This window comes from Nesoenas mayeri (genome assembly GCF_963082525.1).
Source record: "Nesoenas mayeri genome assembly, chromosome: 12".
In the NCBI taxonomy this organism is placed as follows: Eukaryota; Metazoa; Chordata; class Aves; order Columbiformes; family Columbidae; genus Nesoenas; species Nesoenas mayeri.
Window position 1 is genome coordinate 17319172 of NC_137547.1, and position 24609 is coordinate 17343780.

General features: G+C 39.1%; 1 protein-coding gene across 4 annotated transcripts; it reads left to right on the forward strand.

Annotated features, from left to right (window-relative positions):
- The first annotated feature begins 859 nt into the window (after positions 1-859).
- ZNF507 (zinc finger protein 507) lies at positions 860-23527 on the forward strand. 4 transcript variants are annotated; one of them, XM_080351812.1, is made up of 7 exons: positions 860-1238; positions 4035-6166; positions 7333-7438; positions 13272-13386; positions 16210-16314; positions 19270-19404; positions 19537-23527. In XM_080351812.1, exons 2-7 carry the CDS (start codon positions 4040-4042, stop codon positions 19892-19894), a joined length of 2946 nt encoding a protein of 981 aa, XP_080207938.1. In that variant the 5' UTR covers positions 860-1238; positions 4035-4039; the 3' UTR covers positions 19895-23527. The 4 variants fall into 4 exon arrangements, with proteins under 4 accessions (XP_080207938.1, XP_080207937.1, XP_080207940.1 ...); XM_080351811.1 differs by lacking the exon at positions 860-1238 and adding an exon at positions 1701-1862; XM_080351814.1 differs by lacking the exon at positions 860-1238 and adding an exon at positions 1701-1862 and having other exon boundaries at positions 19662-19762.
- Positions 23528-24609: the final 1082 nt, after the last annotated feature.

The window sequence follows — 24609 nt, forward strand, 5'->3', positions numbered from 1 at the left end:
TTCTTAAGGCAAGGAACCTAAGTCACAAAGTAAAATTGGAGATGAAATAATGCCTGTTGAAAGGATGGATAAATTCATCTCTTGAATACCTGATTTGCCACTATTTAAAATGTGTCTTCTATCCCTACAAAACAATATACAATCATTAGCAAAACTCCCACCTGAAGGAAGAAGTGAACTTGCAAAAAGTTGCTAAAATTTTCCTGGGTCCCCTCAAATCCAGCTGCAGACCCATTTACCTCAACATACTTCAAGCCCCTTTCTGGAAATGAACATTATATTTTAGTTGCCATCACTGAGCCATAAGCCACTTCTGAAACTCATTACTCCCCTGACTTCTCAGTTTCTATTAAACATCTTATAAATTCACAGCACATTTCTGGTACGCAGCTTCTGAGGCTGACACTGACATGCAGCGTGCACTTTCAACTCCAGATTCCTTCTAACTTAAATTGCTAAGACTTTTGGTCAGTTCTCTGCAATTTACCCATGGAAACACTTGCATTGATTTGCCATTTTAGACACAAAATGTGGAGATGTAGCGTTGGACGCTTCTTTTCTTTTCTACAGGTGTTTGAAAACTGTGCTGAAAAAGAACACCTTTGGGGATACTACACTATTTCTTGAAGCACATTGTGCTGGATACTGGAGCACCGACAAAGTTCTGACTGACAAGAGCAGGAACCGGAGGGTCAGGAACCGCAGGACCTGCGAGGTACCGCCCGTTATTTTGAACGCAATCACCCGCTGGGCCAGCACAAGCGGCTGCGCGCTGTTGTTCGGTCTCTGCTGAGCGGACATTTAAGTTCGTGCACGGATGGATGGAGACAGCGGCACCAGCATCGCCTCACAAGAGGCAGCGATGCGTGGAGCGGGCACAACCGCACCGCCACTCGGCTCCTTCCCGCCTTCTGGGGCCGGCGGGACAGCCCCACGGCCCGGTGTGCGCAGCCTTGTGGTACCGACGGGGGTCGCGGCGGCCATGGCGGGGCCCGCGCTCGTCTCCCTGGCAACGGCGAGAAGTCGGCGGCGCGGTGGCAGCGTCCACCCGTCAGTCACCTGACCCGAGCCCGCCGATCACGTGATACGGTCTCCATCGTCGCCATCTTGAAGCGGTGGCCGGAGGTGAGGAAAAAAGTCTTTTTCTTCACTAAACCCCCGTGAAACGGCGGCCGGGCCCCGGACGCCGCGGGGCGAGCGGGCGGCGGCGGCAGCCCGGCGGTGGCGGCCCGCGGCAGGTAGGGCGCCAGGCGCGGTGGCGGGCGGGCAGGCCCCGGTGGGGGCGCGCCGCAGCCCATGTGCGGAGCCGCGGGCGGCTGCGGCTCCTCGCGGAGCCTTCCCCGGGCCGGCCCGTACAGCGGCCGCCTTGCTCCCCTGCCTTCCACCTTACTCACCTCCCCGGCTTCCCGCGGCTCGGCAGCCCGAGCGCCGGTCGGTGCTCCTCGCCCACCCGGCGGCGCCGGGCCCGCTGCTAGAGGGCCGCGCCCGCGGCACCTGCGCCTTATAAAGCGGAGGCCGGGCGGGGAGCGGCGGCAGGTGCGGCCGGCGGGGAGCGCGGAGGAGGCGCGGAGGAGGGTCGCGGACCCGCAGGCTCACGTCCCCGAGCTGCAGTGCCCGGGGGCCGCAGTTGGCAGCGTCGGGCGGCCGCTGGTGCAGTTTCCTGCCCTCGGGAGCCGCTCCGCGTTCGGCTGTTGTGCAAAGCGGTGCTTGGCTTTTCCTGGCCCCGGGGCAGCTCGCCCCGGCTCTGCTGGGCTGGCGGGGGGGGTTGACACCGGCGGCGCGGAGGCGTTTTCGCCTTCCCCTCCGGGCCCCTTTGTCATCCCGGACCCCGCATTTCAGTTACCGGATGGGCTGGGTGAAGGGTACGTGCTGGCACAGGCGTGAAGTTTTTATGTCGTGGGAGATTGAATCATCTTTGCTCTTAGTGATAAGCGATATAGTTATTAAAATCCAGATATTTGTGTGCAGCTCTTATCTTCCCTCTAAAAACCAAAGTCTGCAGCAGTAAGCATCAAACTTACTCTAATCAGAGAATGACATAACACGTATACACCATAGCGACACATCTGATAACTTAGATCAGCTACAAGCATCTGAAATCAGTACATCTGGAGGAGCTCTCTGTGTTTTCATTTGTGACACAGCAGTAGTATGTGGAAGTGCATTTCTTTTATGGTCCATCTAGGATCTTTCCCCTTAGTTTCTATGGTGCTTTCAGATGAAAAAAAGTAGGGGAAATATTTGCCTATTTAGCATTTACTTACAAAGTTTTAAAAGCCCTGAGGAGCACCATGTGCTTATAATTTTCCTTAACTCGTTCTCAATTTGAAAATATTTCAAGTAGACATTATGCCTTTGAGCACTTAATGTAATGTTAAATCCGCTTTCAGGCGAAAAAGCACATTCATTTACTTTTCATAATGGTTGTAAAACATATTACAGCTGGTATGGAACAAACAGCAAAGTTTGTATACCTAAATAGGATGATTTTCAAATAATAACCTTAAGCTGCTTTTAAGTTAATATATAATTGGAGATAACGCATGAAAGGGGCATAATTTTTCCTACCCACATAAGTAGTCATTCAATACACTGTGCCAGATAATAGAAATTGAAGCAAAAAATGCACATCAAGACATCTACTGTTTTATATTTTAAAAGATAAATACTTGCATGTTTCAGTTTAATAGTAATTCTGGAAACATACATTGATTCCTGTTAATAAGACAATACTGAAGTTGAGTTGAATAAGCAGGCCATTTGGTATACTCTTACGTAAAATGACGCTTCTTTGTTTTAAATATATTTAATTTTTAATTTCTGTTTCCTATAATTGATCTACTATTGCAGTGCAGTATTCATCATTTTCAATCTGCTTGGATAGATCCAACTAAAGGTGTAAGGTATTAAATAGCTGAGGGTTTGGCCTGTATACCTTTCAAAAGTCCACGTGAAAGAACTCAGAACACATTTTCAAAGATGAGTGAAAAAAGAAATATCTGGCATCTCTTTTATGTTCTAAATGTTATATATATTATATAAAAACAGATATTGTGTATAACATAGATGTGTGTAAATATAGCGGAACGTGAAGAGGTTATTTTTAGACATTTTTTCAGAAGTAACTTTCACTATAAGACTTTTTTGTCCAGCTCCTTCACCCCTCACATTTGACCACATCACAAACTATGTTTTAATGTAAATTTGTACAAATCGGTTTCTAATTTAACCTCCATCAGTACCACATAACTGCCTGTGGTTTATGGTTAGATGTGGTTAAAGGAAGTGGAAATAGTTATTGCCTTTAGCGTTCCCTCAAACCAGAAAAAAATTACTCTTTATAATTTTAGTACCAATTTATTTTCCCTACAATTAAGGAATTGTAGAAAAAGCTACAATTAGTAGCTTTTCTCAAAAATGACACTTATAATAAGAAGTATGATTTGCCACTTGAATGGTCTTTTAATATAGTCATAGCAACATGACTAACGCAAGTAAATACCAGAATTACTTTGTTTTCCTAACATTTCAAGGAAAACAAAACAAAACAACTTAGTTTTGTAAATGATGTTGTTGCAAATTGTCGTGTGCTTTAGGAAACATCAGTATATCAGAATAAGTATGTTAGGAATACATTTTCATATCATATCATGGCTTTTAGGCATAACTATGCCAGTTAGTATTGACTGGTATATTTAAGTGTCTACCATTCAAATGTGTAGTCCTTGTGGAGGAAAAGACAATAGCTGTAACAGTGCTAATCAGCCTATACTTGATAAATATTTCTGTTGCCCAGCTTGGAGTCATAGGCTCTCTTGGAATTATTCTGTCCAGCTGTATTGAGTAGCATCTACACTATCCACTAAATGTCCTCAAAATTTCTGGCTACTTATGTAGCCATACCACAGTTTTTATAAAGTTAGTGGCATTAGGCTTCCACATTTAGTAGAGGGAGAAATCTAAATAGTACTGGGTTGTATTTTTATTACTGTGCATCTATATATTTTAATATTTTATAAAACCGTTTCTCCTAGGTATTATGGAAGAAGGAAGCAGTGTTGCGGTATTGATGCCAAATATTGGGGAGCAGGAAGCTGTGCTGATTTCTGAAACAGTCATTGGCCCAACACTGCAGAACAGTGAAGATCAGAGAAAATGTAAAACTGATCCACTAATCCATGTTATCCAGAAACTCAGCAAAATAGTTGAAAATGAGAAGTCACAAAGATGCCTTTTAATAGGGAAAAAACGTTCCCATAGTAATGGTTCTGCACAGTCCTTTGACTCAGACGATCTTTGTGAAATCCCAGCTAAAGGAATTGAGCTATCTGTTATTGCTACGCAAAAGACTGAAGAGTTGCAAGCAGATTATTTTGTGACTGAATGTCTTCCACCAAGCAAAAAGAAGGTGACATGCTACCAGTGTAGTCTGTGTAAGTTTCTGTCACCTTCTCTTTTAACACTACAAGAACATATAAAACAACATGGGCAGAAAAATGAAGTTATATTAATGTGCTCGGAATGTCATTTTGCTTCTAAAAGCCAAGAAGAACTTGAATCCCACTTCCAAAATTGCCACGAGAATGATGGCAAAAATCGCATCCAGACAGAAGTGCAGCAATGTGTAAATGTCGCAAGTTCATTTTTGCAAGGGCCAGTGGAAGGAAGTGTCAAATCAGGCACTGATCAGACAGGAAATCTGGAATGTAAAGATATCACTCAGTCTAGTCATATGCCTGAGATGGGTAGGAGGAAATGGTATACTTACGAGCAGTATGGCATGTACCGGTGTTTAATTTGTCGGTACACCTGTGGTCAGCAAAGGATGCTGAAAACACATGCCTGGAAGCACGCGGGTGAGGTTGATTGCTCCTATCCTATCTTTGAGGAAGAAAATGAAACTACCACCTTGTCAGACACAGTTGTAACTCAAACACCTCATAGCGTGGATACAGTTGTTCTTTCTTTGGAAAACAATGAACTTGATATCCATAGTGAGCCTTCTCTTCAGCTTCAGATTTGCAATTCTGAGCAACTATCATGCAAATTGCCAGCAGGAACAAATGTCAAAGAGGAAGAGATGTTAAATCAGTCTGTAGTGCATTCTCCTGCTACGGAGGTTTTAGAGGAGACTGTATCTGATACAGAACAGGATAATATGATAGCTGATAGCCTGCTTTCATCAGCACAGAAAATCATTAATTGTAGTCCAAATAAAAAGGGTCATGTTAATGTAATAGTAGAGCGTTTGCCAGGTGCTGAAGAAAGTGTCTTACAAAAGCCTTTCTTGATGAACACTGACATTGAAACAGAAAAAAACCTAATCTTGGAGGAGTCCCGTGTTACCTGTGAAGAACCTGATGAAGTTTACTGTTCAGATGAAATGCAGGAAGTAATAATAGGATGGAATAATGCCGAGAAGAAAGATAATGAGTTAAGCCCTAATAAAAATGTAACGACTGATGAAAATGCACCTCCTGTTCGAAGAAGGACAAATTCAGAGTCTTTACGGCTACACTCATTAGCTGCAGAAGCTCTTGTTACAATGCCCATCAGAGCTGCAGAACTAACAGGGTCTGGCTTCAGGACTCTGCCTGGCGAAGATGCTGTGGGTGCAGATGCAGGGCAGGGAGAAGCTGATGGCCCGTGTGTGGCTCATTCTAAAGCCGTATCCTCACTTAAGAATCCTTCAGAGGAGTTCAGTGGCTTAAACCAAAGTGAATGTGCAATAGTAGAGATACAGAAAGAAAGGCCAGAGTTATCAGAAGCACCAATTAAAATGGGCATCAGTATGTCACTGCTCACTGTCATTGAAAAACTCAAGGAGAGGACAGATCAGAATGCTTCTGATGATGACATCCTGAAAGAATTACAAGACAACGCACAATGCCAAAATGCAAATGATGCAAATCTTCCTGGAAGTAACCTAGTAGAATATATACCCAATGCAGATCGACCCTACCGCTGCCGCCTCTGCCATTACAGCAGCGGTAACAAGGGGTACATAAAACAACACCTGAGAGTCCATCGGCAGCGGCAGCCGTACCAGTGTCCTATCTGTGAACACATTGCTGACAACAGCAAGGATCTAGAGAGCCACATGATCAACCACTGCAAAACAAGAATGTATCAGTGCAAACAATGTGAAGAATCCTTTCATTATAAGGTAAAGTTCTCTCCTGTGCCTGTCAAAACCAGTTAAATACATAATATATATATATATATTACTACTTTTTTAATAACTGGTGATCCCTCTTTCTAACTCAATTCAGTCTGACACCCTGGCTTCATTGTCATTACAATTGGGGATTATTGGCAGCAACACTTTCTGAATATACAATTCAGCTATAATTATTCTGCTTTCCCCACCAAAATAAACTTGCTTTCTCACATCAGTTATTTTTCTGAGAACTGTCCTATGGACGTGTTAATATCATGTTGGTTTTCTGCCCACGTGTAGCAGCTACTGTGAGAAATGGAAGCGTCAGAGAACTTAATAGTCAAAACTTTAGAAGAATGCTCAAATATGCCTGTTAGTTGTAAGTGTATGCAGAATAAATTGTGGCATTTGGGGGTAACATGGGACTCTTTGAAGCAGAAATTATTGTATTTTCTCTTGTGTTCTGGTGGTCTGGATGTTCTGTAAAACTCAGATCTGAAACGTTACACACCAGAGCAGAATGATGTACTTCTGCCATTTTTACAATCACTGTTTTAAGCATTAATTCTGATGAAGTTGTTCCTATGTACTCAGCCCAGTACTCAGGAATAGAAAATAGATAACATCAATATCTAGCTCTACAACTGAAACTCTCAAAGGCAACAGTAGCGCAAATTTTCCCATATTTACTGTTGTTCAGTCCTAGTTTGAAAAAATGTACAGGGTGGGTAGCAAAAGGCTCTTCCCTCTCCTCCCCACACAAGCAGAAACAGGAATAACATATTCTTAAGTCCCTAGGCAATATGAAATTTGAGTCAATTTTCACACAAGCCATCCTCTAACTTCTAATTTAATATTGCTTTTGGAGTATAATTCTGGAGAAAGAACTGTTTACCTCTTGTCTATGAGAAACGGCGAAGAAGGAAATATTTTTTCTAGATAAACACAAATCATATAATCCTCTCAGTCACTCTCATCAATCCTTTATGTTATTAATTAAATTATTTACTTTGTTTCGTTTCTGGTAAAATTGCCTGTATATAATCTGTATATATGTTAAAATATGTTTTATAACAGTTGTCATTAAAACTTGAGTAACAATGTCACAAATGATTGCAATATGTAGTGTATGTTTGTTGTGTATATTTAAACAAGGGAAATTGTTTTTTCAGAGCCAACTGCGAAATCATGAAAGAGAACAACACAGCCTTCCAGATATCTTTTCGACAGCTACATCTAACAAACTAATAGTTTCCAATGAAGCAGATGAAAGAGAAGGTACTGTTTATATTTAGTACTTGAAGTAAGAAAAAGTCACTCATAACATTACTTCTGCCTGCTTAAAACTGGTTTTAAGATCTTGTGCTGTAATGTTTTCATGCCTGTTCATAATGTTCTCTTTCAGTGTGCAAAACTTACATGGTTGGTTTTGAGATACCTTACTGACATTTATTGGTAGGTAGGACATTTTTAGCCCCTGTAATTTGACCTTGTACTTCTTCTTAAGAAAAACAACTGGTATGGAGTATTACTCTGAATTTTTAAGGAAAACCAATCTTTTTCTCCTTCTTTCAGCAGCTACAGTGTTTTCCAAATTGCCTACAGTAAAGAAAAGCAAGCTTCTTTTAAACTCACTGTGGTCATGTAGGTTGCTGTCAGCATATACATACAATACTATCCATTCTGTGTGTAGAAATTCCTGTATAATTATGGTAATGTCCAAAATGAGTCATTTGGTTTAGCTCCAGAGAGGCAAATATAAAGTATTCTAAAAATGCAACCTGTATTTGTGACGGTTGCCAGGGTAACAGTAGGTGTTCATTTTCTGAATGTTTGCTTAACTGTGTATCTGCTTGTAATTTAATAGTGTTTTGTTTTAAAAACAACAACAAGACCTAAACCCTTGATGTGTTCAATTAGCAAAATAGGGTAAAAATAGCCAGATTTTGAAGTTTAGGAGAAAATGTGGTCTTAAAATCCTTTGAGTATCCTGGAGGCCCGATATTTATTGTTGCACTTTTAATGGATCCTCTTCTCTGGGGAGTTAAAGTTCCTGAAAATATTTACAGCATTTATCTTCTGAAGGCAACACTGTAATTATTAGTATTTTGCAATTTTAGAGCACTGTGGGAAAATGCTGTTGATTTTATCACCTCTGAAAAACTGTTGGTTGAAGTATTTCCATTTTGAGTGCATTGCTCTTTTCTGTCTTGATTGTGGTCTCTCATTTGTTTGAGATTGCAAAATGTGCACTGTAATAATACTTAGATTGCAGTTGGAATTTCTGAGTTCTACTCTCACCTCTCCAGCTGAACACAGTGAGTGTGAAATTAATCATTGAAATTAATGCAACTACTTGTGAAAAAGGGTTCTAACCAGCATGAGCCAGGTTTACGCCTTGAAGCATTAATGATTTGTCCAAAGCAACCTGGTACGTTTCAGAATAAAGTGAGATCCTTAACTCTTAACTCCCCTCTACTCTGCCCTGGTGAGACCACATCTGGAATATTGTGTCCAGTTCTGGGCCCCTCAGTTCCAGCAGGACAGGGAACTGCTGGAGAGGGTCCAGCGCAGGGCAACAAAGATGCTAAAGGGAGTGGAGCATCTCCCGTGTGAGGAAAGGCTGAGGGAGCTGGGGCTCTTTAGCTTGGAGAAGAGGAGACTGAGGGTTGACCTCATTAATGTTTACAGATATCTAAAGGGTGAGTGTCAGGAGGATGGAGCCAGGCTCTTCTCGGTGACAACCAATGATAGGACAAGGGGTAATGGGTGCAAACTGGAACACAAGAGGTTCCACTTAAATTTGAGAGGAAACTTCTTCTCAGTGAGGGTGGCAGAGCCTGGCCCAGGCTGCCCAGGGGGGTTGTGGAGTCTCCTTCTCTGCAGAGATTCCAACCCGCCTGGACACCTTCCTGTGTAACCTCATCTGGGTGTTCCTGCTCCATGGGGGGATTGCACTGGATGAGCTTTCCAGGTCCCTTCCAATCCCTGACATTCTGGGATTCTGTGTGATTCTTCACTGCTGTCAGCTCATGCTGCCTCTTTTTCTGGCTTTCAGTATACAAGTTAGAAATGTGAAAGTTAATTACTTCATCACCTTCAGGTAAAATGACCCTTCCTAACCCCTTTTCGCTCCCATCATTGCCAAAGGCATTTCAATTCAGGACAGCGATCTTTAGTGCTACAGAATGCCTGAGATACCCGTCTGAGGTTGGGGTGAGAGAAGACAGGCTGGGGAGAGCCTGGTGGTAGTGGGAATGGTCCCTGTTAAGTAGGTTTGGTTTTGTTTTCTTTCAAAAGAAATAGCACTAATGTTGTGATGGAAGTGATAGGAAATAAAATATTGTTAGTTTAGCTGGTTACAAACATCTGTGACCACAACTTGGACTATTAGTTCTTAGAATGGTTCCTTTGTTTTAAACCAAGATTTTTAAAGATGTCATGATACAGGAATAACTAACTTGCAACGTCTGAAACATGTCAGATTTTGGGGAATACTGTACCTTTTGAGCTAACACCCTGTTTTGGTGACTGAAAATCAAGATGCCTGTCTGCTTTTGAAACGAGTATGTTTTAATAAGGTGGTTTTAGAGTTTATATCCTCATCTTGTAATGTAACTTCCATGAAAGAGGAGCCTCTGTTCAAGCAAACTGACTGCTTTCAATTTAATTACTTCAGATTTTTTAAAATATCTTTTGGCTCATTATTATCTTATAAAAGTGCTACAGCCACGCACTTTGATTGATTGTTTACCCCACATGAAATTCAGCAATGTGGCTTGAATGCAAACAGTTCTCCTTTTAAACTTTTATTAACTCATACTGTGGAATGCTTAAATTATTTCAGAATCAATTTATAATCAAATTGCAATACCACTGCAGTACAACAATCCCTTGTCAAACAGATGTCATCCCTATAAAGCGACACAAAACAAAGGAGTTTATGGCATAGCATCTGTTTATGTGAAAGATGCCTGAGCTGGAACAGTTTCATTTCTTGTTTATGAAAGAGTTAGTCCTAAAAGTCTCTTTATTCATCATGGTTGTATAATAAATTAAAAGGGAGCATTATGACACCGGATGTGATCAGATTGTAAATGTCTAATAATGAAGGAATAGGGTAATCAGCAGCATTACAGGAGCACCTGTTACTGCGCCAGAACAAAGATCTGTCATTTCCATGGTCGCTTTAAAGAGAACTGGTGTCCTCCATCCAGAAAGCAAAAAAGGCCCCAAACCCAGAAGACAAGAAGCTGTCGGAGAGGGTAGGGGACACAACTGCTATTTCGCTACAGCCAGAGAGTATGTGATTTATTATAATTTATGTGCATTTTGTTGAAGGAATAAATATAAAGTAGTGATTGGTATAAGTAGTTGCTCCTACATGTGTGCTACTGGGTGGTTAGACACTTATAACTATGCAATAGATAATATGTTTGCATAATGCTTTAAAAATCTCATTAGATATTGTTTGTTTTAGGCTGCCTGCCCAATAAAATACCCAAATCGTAACAGAAAATACATTTGGAAGCAGTTTATTCTAAAGCTGCAGAATTTAAGATGGAAAAGCCATTCAAGTAGAGGATGCAATAGCTCAACCTTCACACAACCCCTCTTCTCCCATAGATCTGCAGCCCAGTGTCTTTGTATTCATTTGAGGTCTTCTGCATAAATGTACATACATAAAAGAATCATTGTAGAAATATAAATTCCAAAGTCTCCAAGCATATAATTAACATTGTTTTGATAATTTACATTAAAGGAAAAAAAAAATCTAAAGGGAGAACTCTGATATATTCTGCTTTAAAGCTGACTCACAAAGAGTTCATGGTATATATTACTTCCATATTATTTTTATAAGAATGCTACAAGAGTGAGCGCTCTGTCATGTTTTAAAGTAAAAAATATAAAATATTTTTCCTGCTATCTTGGTACACATGGATTTATTCAAATTTTATTTCAGACTGTCTTTGTATTCAGATTGCTATTTTATTCAATATATCATATTGTGTATTCTTCAGAATAGCCCTCTGGGATTATCAGCCCTACCTAATTACTTTGCATCTTGAACCAGAAGTGCTGGATTTTGGAGTGAAAGTTTAATTAGTGGTGATTGTCACTGACTGTTTAAGTTAGCTGTGTGACTGTATCAGAATAGATCTATAACTTCTTTTTTACTTAATTCAGTGCCCACCTGTGGGAAAAGAAAATATCAAAGTGAAAAGTTGAACTTCCATTTTGGATGACTCCTGCTACTGGTTTATTCTGCAATGTCTCCTTAGAAGAGTTTTACCATAAAGATTGTTAATTACTGCTTTGATAATGAAAAGATTCAGTCTGGATTATTGGAATCCAGCATAATCAAGAGGAAACTCCAGAACAAAATTATCTTTACAAAGTCTGTTCAGTATTTTGGACTTAGGAGATGGAGCTTCTGTTTTCAAGATGAACTCTACAGGTCCTCCTGAATTCAATCTGTTTGTCTAATTCCTCCCTTCTTCACCTGAAAATTTAGGAAGTGATAAAGGAGGGAGGTTCACTCAGTTTTTCTTACTCCAAACTGGGAAGAGGTTCATGGTATTTGGACCTAAGCAGAGATGTGTCTACTTTCCATCTTTTTGGAGTCACTTTTTTCAAATGTCAAGCTCGGCTGTCTTTTCAAACTGTGCAGGGTGAACAGTGGAAATCCTCCTCTCACTTCGACACGGGCCATCAGTGCCCTTGCCAAGCCTTTCACAGAATTCTTCAGGATTCACAATTCCTATTTGGGACATCAGAACTTGTATTTTTTTAGGGAGGCGAGTTATTTTTGGTTTGGGGAGGAGCTGGGAGGCCTGGGAAGCAGATCACCTGCTGATACTATCAGAATTCCTAAGGCACTATCTACTAAAACCCATGCAGATAATACAACTTTTTCTGTCCCACATAGGATCTTCTGGTGGATCCTACTAGTAGTAAACCCCTTCAAACACAAACTAATTATTGGTTTGTGCTGGAGATGTGCCTCATATGAGCATGAGTTTCTGAAGTCTGTTCTTGCAAGATTTGAGCTTGACTTTGTCACCCACACCTTATTTATTGAATTGTATATTTATTTTGGTTTGGGGATGTACTTTAGTAGTGATCTTTAGCCACCACAGAAATTCTCCAAGGATCTCTATCAGAGTTTCTTCAAAGCCCATTTACATAACTGAGAGTAATGGCTTGACTGTTCAGCCAGCTAATAAGAATTTGGTGTAAAGATAAAATGAATTTGAGCACCTTACTTGTACTTGGGGGGAAAAAAAGTCCAATGACTTAGGCTAGTGAAGAGGTTGGATGCAGAAAGAAAACCCTTTGATTTTAGTTTGATGTTTCTTTTGGCAGTAGCGCTGATTTAAACAGCTGCAACCTGGGTGTTCATGTTTCTGCCATTCTCACAGTGGGGGAGTGCGTGGTGGGCTGGAATGGGAAAATGACCTACACAATAAATACCATCCCTCTTCCCAAATGTTAATATTTTAACCCAAAGCAGTTCCATTATTCAATGAGGGAGCAAGAATAGGGCTGTTCAAGTCTAGACACATCTCAAAAATACTCGAACTGCACTTACGGGCACACATTTTCCCATGTTAATTAGTCATTAGCCGTTGTCTCTGCAACCATTAATTTTTCAAGATTCTCTTTCATTCTGGAAAGGAAAAAAAAAATATTTTTGTTACAATTGCTTTTTAGTAATTTGGAGAAGTTCCAAATTATTTCTTAACACATCTGGTCAGTATCTATTTTTTTAATCATCTCAGATCCTTCTGAAACTGTGAGCATATGTGGATGATAAAGAGGCTTTAGATGCTTTGGGAGGCCTTTTGTTTTTCTATGTTTGCCATTGGAAACTTGTCCTTTCTCAATGCCCATCTTTTCCTTTGATTTGATTCAGGGGTTCAGCAGTTTCCATATTTTGTGACCTTTTGCTGTAACACAGGATTTTAACCCAACTGCAGGAAGAAGGGAAGTGTCCGCATAGAGAGAAATAATTCCTGTTTCATAATTCAATTGTGCTGAAATTATCATCTGATAACTTCTTACAATGCTGAATGCAACTCTCTAAAATAATGGATTTTGTTCCATATAGGAAATAAGACTTCGGTTCAGAAACTGTATAGATGTGATGTATGTGACTATACCAGCACAACTTACGTTGGTGTACGAAATCACAGACGAATTCATAACTCCGATAAGCCATACAGGTAAGTGTCTCAGTTATTACTAGCTAATGCCACATGCTTGGTTTACTTGTTTTAACTAAAAGGGTTACTTAATTGCTCATCGAATTTTGAAGATATTGTTAAAAGAATTTCAATTACCTAATTTTACTGCAAATTTGAAGGAGCCACCCTTACTGGTTGACTCAAACTATGTAATTAAGACTTGCTAATTTTTCCTGGATGCATCTTTTGCTAGAGCAGTCTACTGCTTGTCTTTAGTTTGAAGCATTCAGATGTGGAAAGAGAAATAATTACATTGTAAAACTGAACTTTGGCCAATAATATATTTCTTTAACTCCTTGCACACCTTAGTTCATTTTGGATTTGCTCTATTGCAAAGTGTTCTCCATTGTCATATTGTTTCTTTGCACATCGGCTTCTAAAGAGTGTGGCAAAATTCTCCCCTTTATCTTGTTGCCAGTCCTGTCATCTTTTTCAAACGTTTCAAACAGTATTAACACTCTCACCTAGGATCAGATTTTATAACTTTTCCACACAGATGTTATATTGATTTATATATGAACTTTGATATCTAAAATCACATGTAATACTATAGCTCAGGTCCCCAGCAGAAAAATAAATCATGCGTTTGTCTGTTGGTTGCTGTATAAATTCCTGCAAATTCCATCTGTGCTCATTCAGTGTGGATCTTTGTCCCTCTCTAGTGGCTGGAAAATAGACCTGAGTTAATGGAATTTTTTAGCTAACATGTCTACCTTTTTAATACGAATTCTGGAAACTCAACACCTTAAATTGCTGAGTTCTCTTTTGGATAAACAAACCAAGAAGCTATGTTGTGTTTTGATTTATGCATTATAATGATATCCCATAACACTAGCAAAAATTTGCAAGATGTTTGCCCAGAGAGCAAATGTGGAATACAAATAGTTTGGTTTTTTTTTCCTCAGAGTCTTCCCTATTGTTGTTATTTGTTATTTAGTGGGGTTGGAACAGCAGATACTGTAGAGTGTCTTCTATATGGTAGTTTTCTGGATTGGCGTTATCCAGCCTGTTTGATTTGGGAACCCTTGAAAATTTTCCATTGGTGATACAGAATGCTGCATTCTAAATTTAAGCCTACTGATCTGGCTTGCTTTTCTTGTTATTTTTTCATAAACCCTGTAGACATATCTGCAGGCCTGGTATGATACCTAAACCACAGCCAAAAACCATAAAGATCCAGTATTTCACAGAATCCCAGAATGTCAGGGATTGGAAGGGACCTGGAAAGCTCATCCAGTGCAATCCCCCCATGGAGCAGGAACACCCAGATGAGGTTACACAGGAAGGTGTCCAGGCGGGTTGGAATCTCTGCAGAGAAGGAGACTCCACAACCCCCCTGGGCAGCCTGGGCTAGTGTCTGTCACCCTCACTGAGAAGAAGTTTCTTCTCAAATTTAAGTGGAACCTTTTGTGTTCCAGTTTGAACCCATTACCCCTTGTCCTGTCATTGGTTGTCACCGAGAAGAGCCTGGCTCCATCCTCATGGCACTCACCATTTAGATATCTGTAAACATTAATGAGGTCACCCCTCAGTCTCCTCTTCTCCAGTTCCAGAGCCCCAGCTCCCTCAGCCTTTCCTCATATGGGAGATGCTCCACTCCCTTCAGCATCTTTGTTGCCCTGCGCTGGACTCTCTCCAGCAGTTCCCTGTCCTGCTGGAACTGAGAGGCCACAACTGGACACAATATTCCAGATGTGGTCTCACCAGGGCAGAGTAGAGGGGAAGGAGAACCTCTCTCCTTATGAAACACATATTCCTCAAGCCTTTCACAGTATGAGACAGCAACTTGCTGTATTGCTGCCGGTTTTATAACCGTAAACATTTTTGTTGTTGTTTGACAAAAAATGCTGGAAATTAAACTCTAGAGCCTCCAATTATGCATTTTTGCAGATTCAATACCTTCTGAATTCTAATACTGCACAGTTAAGTCCTTTCAAAAATAAAGGAAGTAATGTCAAGTATCCTGCAGTCTCCAACTGTTTCACACTATAGACCAGACTTAGTAAATACTGGACATTTTACCATTTCAAAAAAAAGAAGCAACTAAAGTCCTAATAAAGACACAGAGTTTTAGCCGTGCTTGATGGCTTTTATTTCAAAATATTTTATAGAGGAAGCTTGTGTGATATTGGTATTTATGAGTAGCATAGTATTTTGTCTAGTACTTTGAGATCTAAGTCCAGGGATCTAAATCTAGATCCAGACTGTTTTATGTATTGTTTGTATACAAAGGTATTGTGACAGAAGTAAAAAATGAAATTTTAGACAGCATGGTGTGACACGTTTGTCTTAGGGCACTTGAATCTAAATGTGTTCATCCTCTCCCTGACTTCTGTTTCAGGTAAAATGGTCTGAAACTTTGACATTTTATTACTTTTAAAATGCATTAAGTAGAACACATCTTCTTGAGGAACAAGACTCACTTCTAAGTACACTGTGTCCCCTATAGCTCTTATGGTCATAATCTGCCCTTGCAAAACAGCCAAGAAATCTGCATCAGGGCTGCACCCGTTCAGTCGCATCCACAGCTCCCTTACGCTTTGTGACACTCACCAGCTTCGGTAGAGGTGGCAGGACAGATGTCAGGAAAGAACATAGTCCATATGCCTCGTGATTCTTGCTCAAAGATGAAGGCTTTTTTGGCGCTGCAAAAGATTCTCAAGGCTGAAAACTTCATCAATTGGACTTCTGTAAATATTGACAGTCTTCAGCTGTAGTCTTTCCAGTTACCTTTGCTTTCTCTTAGGTTTTTATTTCTGGAATAGTATTAGCAGTTTAGTTTACTTCTTGTTGTCTCTTTAGATGTCGAGTATGCGACTTCGCCACCACAAATATGAATAGCTTGAAATGCCATATGAGGCGCCACCCCCAGGAGCATCAGGCAGTGCAGCTAATGGAACAGTACAAGTATGTAACAGTTCTAATTTGGCAAAAAGCTGTGATAGTAGCAATTTTGTTATGCTAAGATAGAAAGCAGAGTTCAGATTCTATTCTTTTCCCTCCTAGATTAATTCTTTGTTTCAGTGACTTTTTTTTTGAGAGAAAGAGATTTGATATGGCATTCCCAGGTAATGTTTGTGCCAGCTCGTTAAACATGGCCATGACCTGCCTCTGGTACAGTATTCAGCTTTTTCTTTCCAGAATGGGGTGGTTGCACATATACTGTCTATTGCAAGTAGTTTCTGGATCATGTTAATTACCAAAACCTGCCTGGAATTGTTTGGGAGAATCCATGTGCCAAAATCATGCCCGGTAGGCTTCTAACATTTAACATTATAGATTGTTAAATTCCAGTACCCAGGAATGTTCTCTGGCTTTGTTTAATATCCTAGTCTAGGCACAGCCTTTACTGTACACGTTAGTGAGAATCCAGATTGGCGTCACACTGCCTTAGTTAAGAACTGGTACAAACAGTCATTATGTTTAAGTGAGTTGTGTCCTTTGTAGTATGTCCATAAATATATGGGTTTTATACATACATATATATATACACATATATATATATATATATGAGAAAGTTGGCACAAATAGGTGCAACTGTTTGCTACTAATTTGCAACAAAAAATAGAAGCTGCGGAAGGAAAGAAAATCAGGAATATACTGAACTTTTCTTAGTGGAAGATTTTAAAGGCAATAGGAAGAATCCAAATAAAGCATATTCACATACAGGTTTCTTCTCAATAAAATCTGCTTCTACAACTTCGGAGTCTTTCCACTGCATTTTCCCCCAAATGTTCCTAGTAGCACTAAGTTCTCTTCGCTCTCCTGTCATACTTCATACAGTATTGCTGAGTGCTCTTAGGGTTACTGAAAACCTCCACACTTTGGTCCCCAAAGAAATAGCCCATCAAAAGCTGCAAGATAATTGTTTCTTCAGTAGATCAGTTCAGGATGCACTTGAACAGTAAAGTTTAGTAATTCAATGTAGGCCAACCAGTAGGGCAAATCATGCTGTAGAATTGAAAAGATTCTACTACTAAACTCAATGGTAAAATAATTTTGTTTCTCTGGGAATGCCTTGCATATAATGTAACTATACATTAACTATGTGATTGTAAGTGTAGCACATCAGGCTAAAAGCTGTTGAGTTTCTGTGTCTAAAGCAGTCGCCAGCATTTGGCTCATGATATTATTCTCAGCAAAGGAAATCTGATTAGTAAATCACCTGAGTAAACCAATGTACTTCAAAAAACAAGACTGCAATTGAAAGGGGACAAAAAACAAACACTGAACTGTCACTTCATTCACTGTGTTACCAACCCACTGACCACTGTTAGTGGCACGGAAAAATCATGTGTATAAGACGACTAGTGGAATACCTGTGCAAATAGAATGGAATTAACATTATTTGTTGATCTCTGTATTATGTAAAAGAACATAATTTTGGCCTAATTTTATCTGTTAGTTAACTATAAGGTCTGCTTTACCTTATTTTTAATGACGGCATTGTTTTGCAACAGCCTTACTAGAAATATTAAGATTCTCAACCTGAAAGTGAATTTGCCTATATTTGAAAGCATCCACTTTCTTTACTAGCCTTCAAATTAGAAGGAAAAAAATAGGACAGTACATTCCAAATCAAATAATAGAGAAAAGTGAGTTAGAAGGACATGCCTGTTGTTCCTCAGCAGGATGGAATTATCTTGCTACATAAGCAAGGTACCGTACCATGCCTTCACCTAACTTGTGAGATTTTTGCTATTCCCCACCATCTTCTACTGAGCAGAAATAGTTTCCTGTATATGATTATTTGCAAGGCATTTAAGGACTATATCCTACTGCCATTAAGGGAAATGGTAAAACCTTACTGAACTGTAGCGTGTAACGCTGTTTTACGCAGGCCTATACGTGTTTCCAGGTCTATTTCTGAAAAATTTACAAAAACTTAGTAGTGTCATAGTAATTTTAACAGACTCAGTGTAGCATATCAGGATCACATTGCTTGAGCAGAAAACATCTTACTCGCATTGAGGATTGAGATGGACTGAGATGCATTCGTAGCTATAATTTACTAGAATAGGTCACCTCCAGTTTCTAGAAGAATTTGATCCTGGCCTTTTCCATGTGATTTGAGCAACTGCAGACTTCCAAAGTAGCAGTTTGCTAAGCAAAGTAGTTTTCTTGTCCAAAAGACAAGGAGCTACACCACCTTTACCATGAGTACTGTTCTGCTCTGGAGTGATGTCATGCAGTGTCACTCATCTCCTTTACGCTGAGATGACAATTTATCATCTTAGAAAACACTTGTTAAAAAACTCCTTTGTTGTATGTTCATGTATGAAAAAAGTCCTATGGGATTTGATCAGTCTTGAGTTGTATCCGTAAATATACTCTACATCTCTATGTAAATAGGATTTATTCTTCAAGGTCCTTTCCAACTTGAACAGCTCTGTGATCTTTAAATAAACCAATACATGCTACACCAGGAAAGGCTTTTTTTGTTCAATTAAAATAATCAGTGCTAATTATACAGCTCCTGCTTGGTTCAGAGCGATGGCAAAGAGAGCTCACTCCCTGCCCACCAGATGCCACGCTGATGGACTCCATGTTTCTGCAGCCATCAGAACTATTGCGTTTTTGCAGTATTGAAACAATTTTAACAGGCCAAACAGATAAGATTTTAATTCATTTAAGAAGTTGGAAAAAAAACAAACTTAAAAATTCTCAGACGCTGAAAATAGTCACACAATTCAGAATGAAAGTTTGCAAACTAAATTGAGTGAGTTATGAAACTGAAAAGGGGAACCATGAACTGACAGGTATCTCTCTGTTTACTCAGCCTTTTGGAAAAACTAATCAACTACTAGTAAAATTTAAATTCAAAATGTTTCCCTTTTTTCCTTCTCCGCTTTTTTTCCCTAGATGTTCTCTCTGTGGATATGTGTGTAGCCATCCTCCATCCCTCAAGTCCCACATGTGGAAACATGCAAGTGACCAAAACTATAACTATGAGCAAGTGAACAAGGCTATTAATGATGCAATTTCACAAAGCAGCAGGTATGTCTGATTTACCTTCCAGCCCTATCTTCTAGAAATTTCAAAGGACCCACCTCTGATCCAAAATAAAGTTCCTGTCAAAAGCAACAACTGTACCTTTTGATATTTTTTTGGTTTTTATTATTATTTCAGGTTTCAAGGACAGCTTCCTGACAAAACCATGTTAGAAAAAACAGATGAAAGTACAGTACTAGGAAGTTCAGACAACTTGGTGTCTTTTACAGAGTCTATTAACCAGACTACGAATGAAATTTCAGGTTCTGATGAAAATGAAAAACCTAACTTGATGAATACCTCATGCAGTTTAGATAAGAACTCCGCTCTACCCCATCTTGGCACAGAATACTGTGTTCTTCTCTTCTGCTGCTGCATTTGTGGTTTTGAGTCTACCAACAAAGAAAACCTGCTGGATCATATGAAAGAACATGAGGGTGAAATCATAAACATCATCCTAAATAAGGACCACAGCACAACTCAGAGCATAAACTAGGTGAAGCAGTAAGTTAATGAGAGGGTTTCCTGGAGTAAATATTTTCTTTCTTTGCTGTTTTTTGCCTGAGAAACTTGCTAAAGAGAAGAATTGCAAGCAAAACTTGATTTCCCATCTTGAGTCCTTCTTTCAGGAGGAGTACAATATTTTAACCAGGGACTGATGAATCATTTAAGAGATAAATATAAGAAATGAGGAATAGAACGATCCCTTTTTACCTGTTATTTCTCTATATGGTGCCAAGAACGTAGGATTGTTGGGTTGTCTTTTCTGTTGTCAGGTACTAGTCAGTAACAATGCATTAGTACAGTACGTTAAAACCCAAAGGTATGAAAGCTTTGTATCAATTGAAAAGCTTTTTGCTTCCTCCCTCTGTTATTTTCCAAGTATTTCAGCAAAGAACTTTTCACCCTCCTTTTTGTAACCGGCAACAGACCAGATACAGATTTTACAGTGTGATCTCATAAAATCTGCTGCCGAGATTCTGGAAAGCAGGGAGAGGGGCGTGGGTGAGGGCATGGGTGTGCTTGCATGCACACACAGGCATTTCAGTTTTCCCAATCTGTTTTTAAGGCCTTACAAACTCCAAGTCGTCCTTCAACATAGGCCGCTATCCTTTCTAGCGATTTAGAGCAGCGGGAGCTGAGGCCCCTAGAAACATTTTGCTAATAACTATTTGTCTGATTGGGTCCTAACTAAAAAATTGCTATCTTTCAAATTGATAATGTGTAAAAAATCCTTGATGATAATGACCTGCTGTTTCTTAATGGTTTGCTTGATGCATTCAGCAGAACTATTTTAAAAAAGAGCTTGTCTTATGTCACTTTAAATTTGTGGTGATTACTTTGCAGTACGTATGAGCAATGTTTTTAATAAGAACAAGATATTAACAATAATTGCCATAAAGAGATGTAGATTAAACCCATGTAGATTCCTAAAGATATAGGTGAGCACAAAGTAGGATTTTGAGAAATGCTTCGGAGCTCTTGGAAATCCCACTGGCTGTCTAAATTTCCCATTTGTCTGTCAGAGCTGTAACTGTAGAAATAATTCAGTGAAAGACAGAGGAACCTTCCTGTAGAAAATCATATTTTAAAAAAAAAAAGCAAATAATATTTTAAGCAAAAATTGTATCCAGTCACTTGTAGAATAAATTTTACTAGTGCATATAATATGGATTCATAAAGGGAATTAGAGATTACTTTGTTTTTCGAAGAAACACATAGAAATCTCTCCCTTTTAAAGCCTTTAGCTGCTAAAACTACAGTGCTTTTTTTTCGGTTGGTTGGTTGATTGATTTTTTTAAGTAAGTTACAGCGGTTTGGAGTAGAAGATTTTCATTTCTGTATCTGTTTGGGATATTATTGTATTGGCTAATTGCCTGGCAGCTTTGTCTAGGTTATTTATAAAGTGGGCTACTTAAATTGTTTCAAATACATCAATGAAGTGAAGTCGTTGCACGTCCAAAGCAGCCCCTGAGCAGCCAGATTTAAACTTTCTAGTTTGGTCATGTATTTTTGCTTTTAATGAAGCATGGCTGCTTCCTGGTACGGGGATGCAGTTACCTGATTTTTAGTAGCTCATTACTTAAAAAATAACTTACTTATAGGAAAATAGTATTTTGTGGTTACCTCCTGTTTATACATTTCTGCTCGCAGAAATAAGCTACAACTGTAAATCTAAGAAGGTGGCATATGTAGTGTACAGTCTATCGCACTATCATTGACCAGGAAAAGACAACAAGGCTTGGTATAAATTTATGAAACAGCGTAAAACCTCAAGGCCATGGTAAAGGCACGAAGATTACAAGTACATTTGATGATATTTTTTCAAGTAATATCCTCAATTTGACTTGTTTTGGGGGGTTAAATATCTATTATTTTTATTATAAATGAGAGAGCAGAAAGTACGCATTTTGCTATAAAAATTGGTCAGGATAGAATGTCAAAGCGTTTTTGTTTCAGATATTTGAGGTGTTTTAAATAATGTGAAGTAAGTAGACATTCTTTTCAGTTATTTTTTGTATCCCTACAGATGGATTTTACATTTGAAAAACATGGTTTATTTACATGATCTCCAATTCAGTTAGAGATAGTAAACTGGGATATTCACACTGTCTTATTTTACCTTCAGTATAGAATTGATGAGAAAATAGTACATTATCTTGAATATATCTAAAGTTTCTGCTTCAGAGATCCCATTTGTTGAAAAAATTAAAGGTAAAAAGATATCTGTAGTAATGTTAAACTACCCATCGGTATTCACAGAAACAATATTTTGCCACATCGTTATTTTTGTGTAAAGGGATAATTATTTTGAAGTTGCTCAGCTAGCGAAAGATAAAAAGGTAAGAAACTTGCATTCATAAGCTAAGGAGGAGATGACAGTGAACCAAGACGTAAAAGCAAGTAATCTTGAATCAAAATTGACAGTTTGGGTGTATGCGCAAGGCTCACTTGCAGCATTAAGTACAATGCACCAGGACCCGTTGTAATAGGATTCCTAAGCAAGATGTGTCTATTCACAGTTGTTCTTTGCCATCCTGTTGCTTTTTTATTTTTGATTGTGTGCTCCTATAAAATAGTAGAAAGCCAGTTGCCTCTAACAAACCGTTTTCAGTCCTAACAAATGCCAACAAATAATTCTTTCCCATGTGCACAGCGATTTTTGTTAACTGTCTCCATGGTGCTTACCAGGAGTTACCCACTCACGATTCCCATGGACTTCATCAGAAGTTCTGCATGTGAAGTAATTACAGGCTTAATTTTTCTGAAAGCGAAATTATTCCTCAGGTTATTTGCTTTAGAAAGTGTATGGTTGGCTTGGTTGCATGTTATGTACGGGGGGTTTTAAGCACATTTCAAAGTCACCAATACTGCGGTCTTCCCCTTTCTTTAAGCTTTAAAATATTTTCAGATCTTACATCACAGAACTGTCAGATGATCGGCTGCTCCCTTCCTGTTTGTTTAAATCATATTTTATTCTGTGATATGAACTGTAACTTGCAGCTTTGTTTTAAATGCCTATACTTCTACTAAAGAGAAAACTTCCTTCATACTAGACTATACTGATAAATAGGCGCATATTTCATCTTTCCAATTTCTGCTTGGCCTGGAAAAATAGAGTGGGATTCAGTCAGTTATTGTATTTTCCTCTTTCAGAAGCACTTATTTAATCATTTTTTAAAATGTACAGTTGGTGCTCAAAGTAACATTTGTTAAGATATATTTAATAGAAGTTTACATTTGCATTTGATATTCATGGACATGGGTACATGTATTTTTTTAAGAAAAGGTATTGTAACACTATGGCACTGCTTTTATAGCCAAAGTATAAAAAAATTTAGAAAACTGACATGTAAAGACTGCAGTTAATTCTGATACTGTATCTTATTAAATAGGATGAGTTTCGTTTTATAAAATTATCCAGCACATTAAGCTGCATGCCTTAAGCTCTCTCTAGGATTGTGTTCCTGATAGACGACTGTTTGGAACTATGAAGCAAAGTCTGTAGTACTACTTCAACTACCTTCTGAAATACTGTACAACGTTAGAATAATTTATTTTGCTTTACAGGAGTTTGTCACGTATTGACTTTAATATTGTATTTTGGTAATAAACTTTTTTTGTTAAACCCTTTAGTCACTTTCATTTGACCCGTATGACATATGAATATGGAAAACTCAAACACTGTACCAGTGTTTAGAGAGATGGTAATCTGGTTAAACTGAAAAGCATTTGAAATATTTTACTGCCATATCTCACTCGTGTGTCACGTTATTATAGTTTTAATACTGCTAATACAAGTTTTATAAAAGTAACTGTAGTAATGATATATGAGACTATTAAGTAAAAATACTTGTAAGCCTGCATGCAGTTCTGATGGGACAACGCTGAAGGACAGAACTGCACTTTCAAAATTCATAATGAAGCTAGTGGGAGTTTTTCCTGAATTTAAATGGAGCGAAAGCCTTATGCAGCTTTTTTCAGGTGATTCACTCTTGCTTATCCATCACATAAGCTAAAATATATCTTGCAATTTAATTTTAAACCTACAGCTTATCTCTTTGCCTTGTTGGAGCTTTTATTCCCATCTTTATCAGGAGGAAAAAAAATCAACACACCAAAACACAAAGTCTAACTCAGTTGCTCTTGCTGGCCAAGGAGAGAAAAGAGAAAGTACCACCAAATTGTTGGTATTCCCATGGCTTACTGTTTACATAGACAGACTATCTTATTTCATTTTGTTGTTACTGTTATGGCCCTGGGCCAAATATGTTGAAGTAAAAAAAGCTGGAACTACAAATGGGTTTAGATGCAATGCTACAGAATGCTGTGTCCTACAGCTTTTTCTTATTTTCTCTAATGCAAAACCTCAGAAAAAAAAGTCTCTGTAGTGGGCTGTGCCGTGCAGATATAATCCTTTTCACTGGGCTAAAACACCTTGCTCACTTCAGCTTAATGAAGAGCCTCATCAGAAGTTACCTTCCCCCCATAAATAACCTGGCCACGTGTGATCCGAATGGTATCCCAGACACCTTGTGTGCTGTGCAGCACAGGTCTGGTCAGACACCGTCCCCCTTGCTGGCACTGCCCCCCCAGAGCTGCAGCTGCTGCAGGAACGGGCCTGTTGGATAGAGCTGCACTGACCAAATGTTTCGTGCTTGTAACACTCCCAAGAATTAGGAGAAAATGGGTTAGAGCCCTACCACACAC

Excerpts from the sequence above, each read along its gene's own strand:
- ZNF507 (XM_080351811.1), top strand. Across the intron at positions 13,387-16,209 it reads AACTCCGATAAGCCATACAG|ATGTCGAGTATGCGACTTCG; the intron begins GTAAGTGTCTCA and ends TTGTCTCTTTAG. Across the intron at positions 16,315-19,269 it reads CAGCTAATGGAACAGTACAA|ATGTTCTCTCTGTGGATATG; the intron begins GTATGTAACAGT and ends TTTTTTCCCTAG.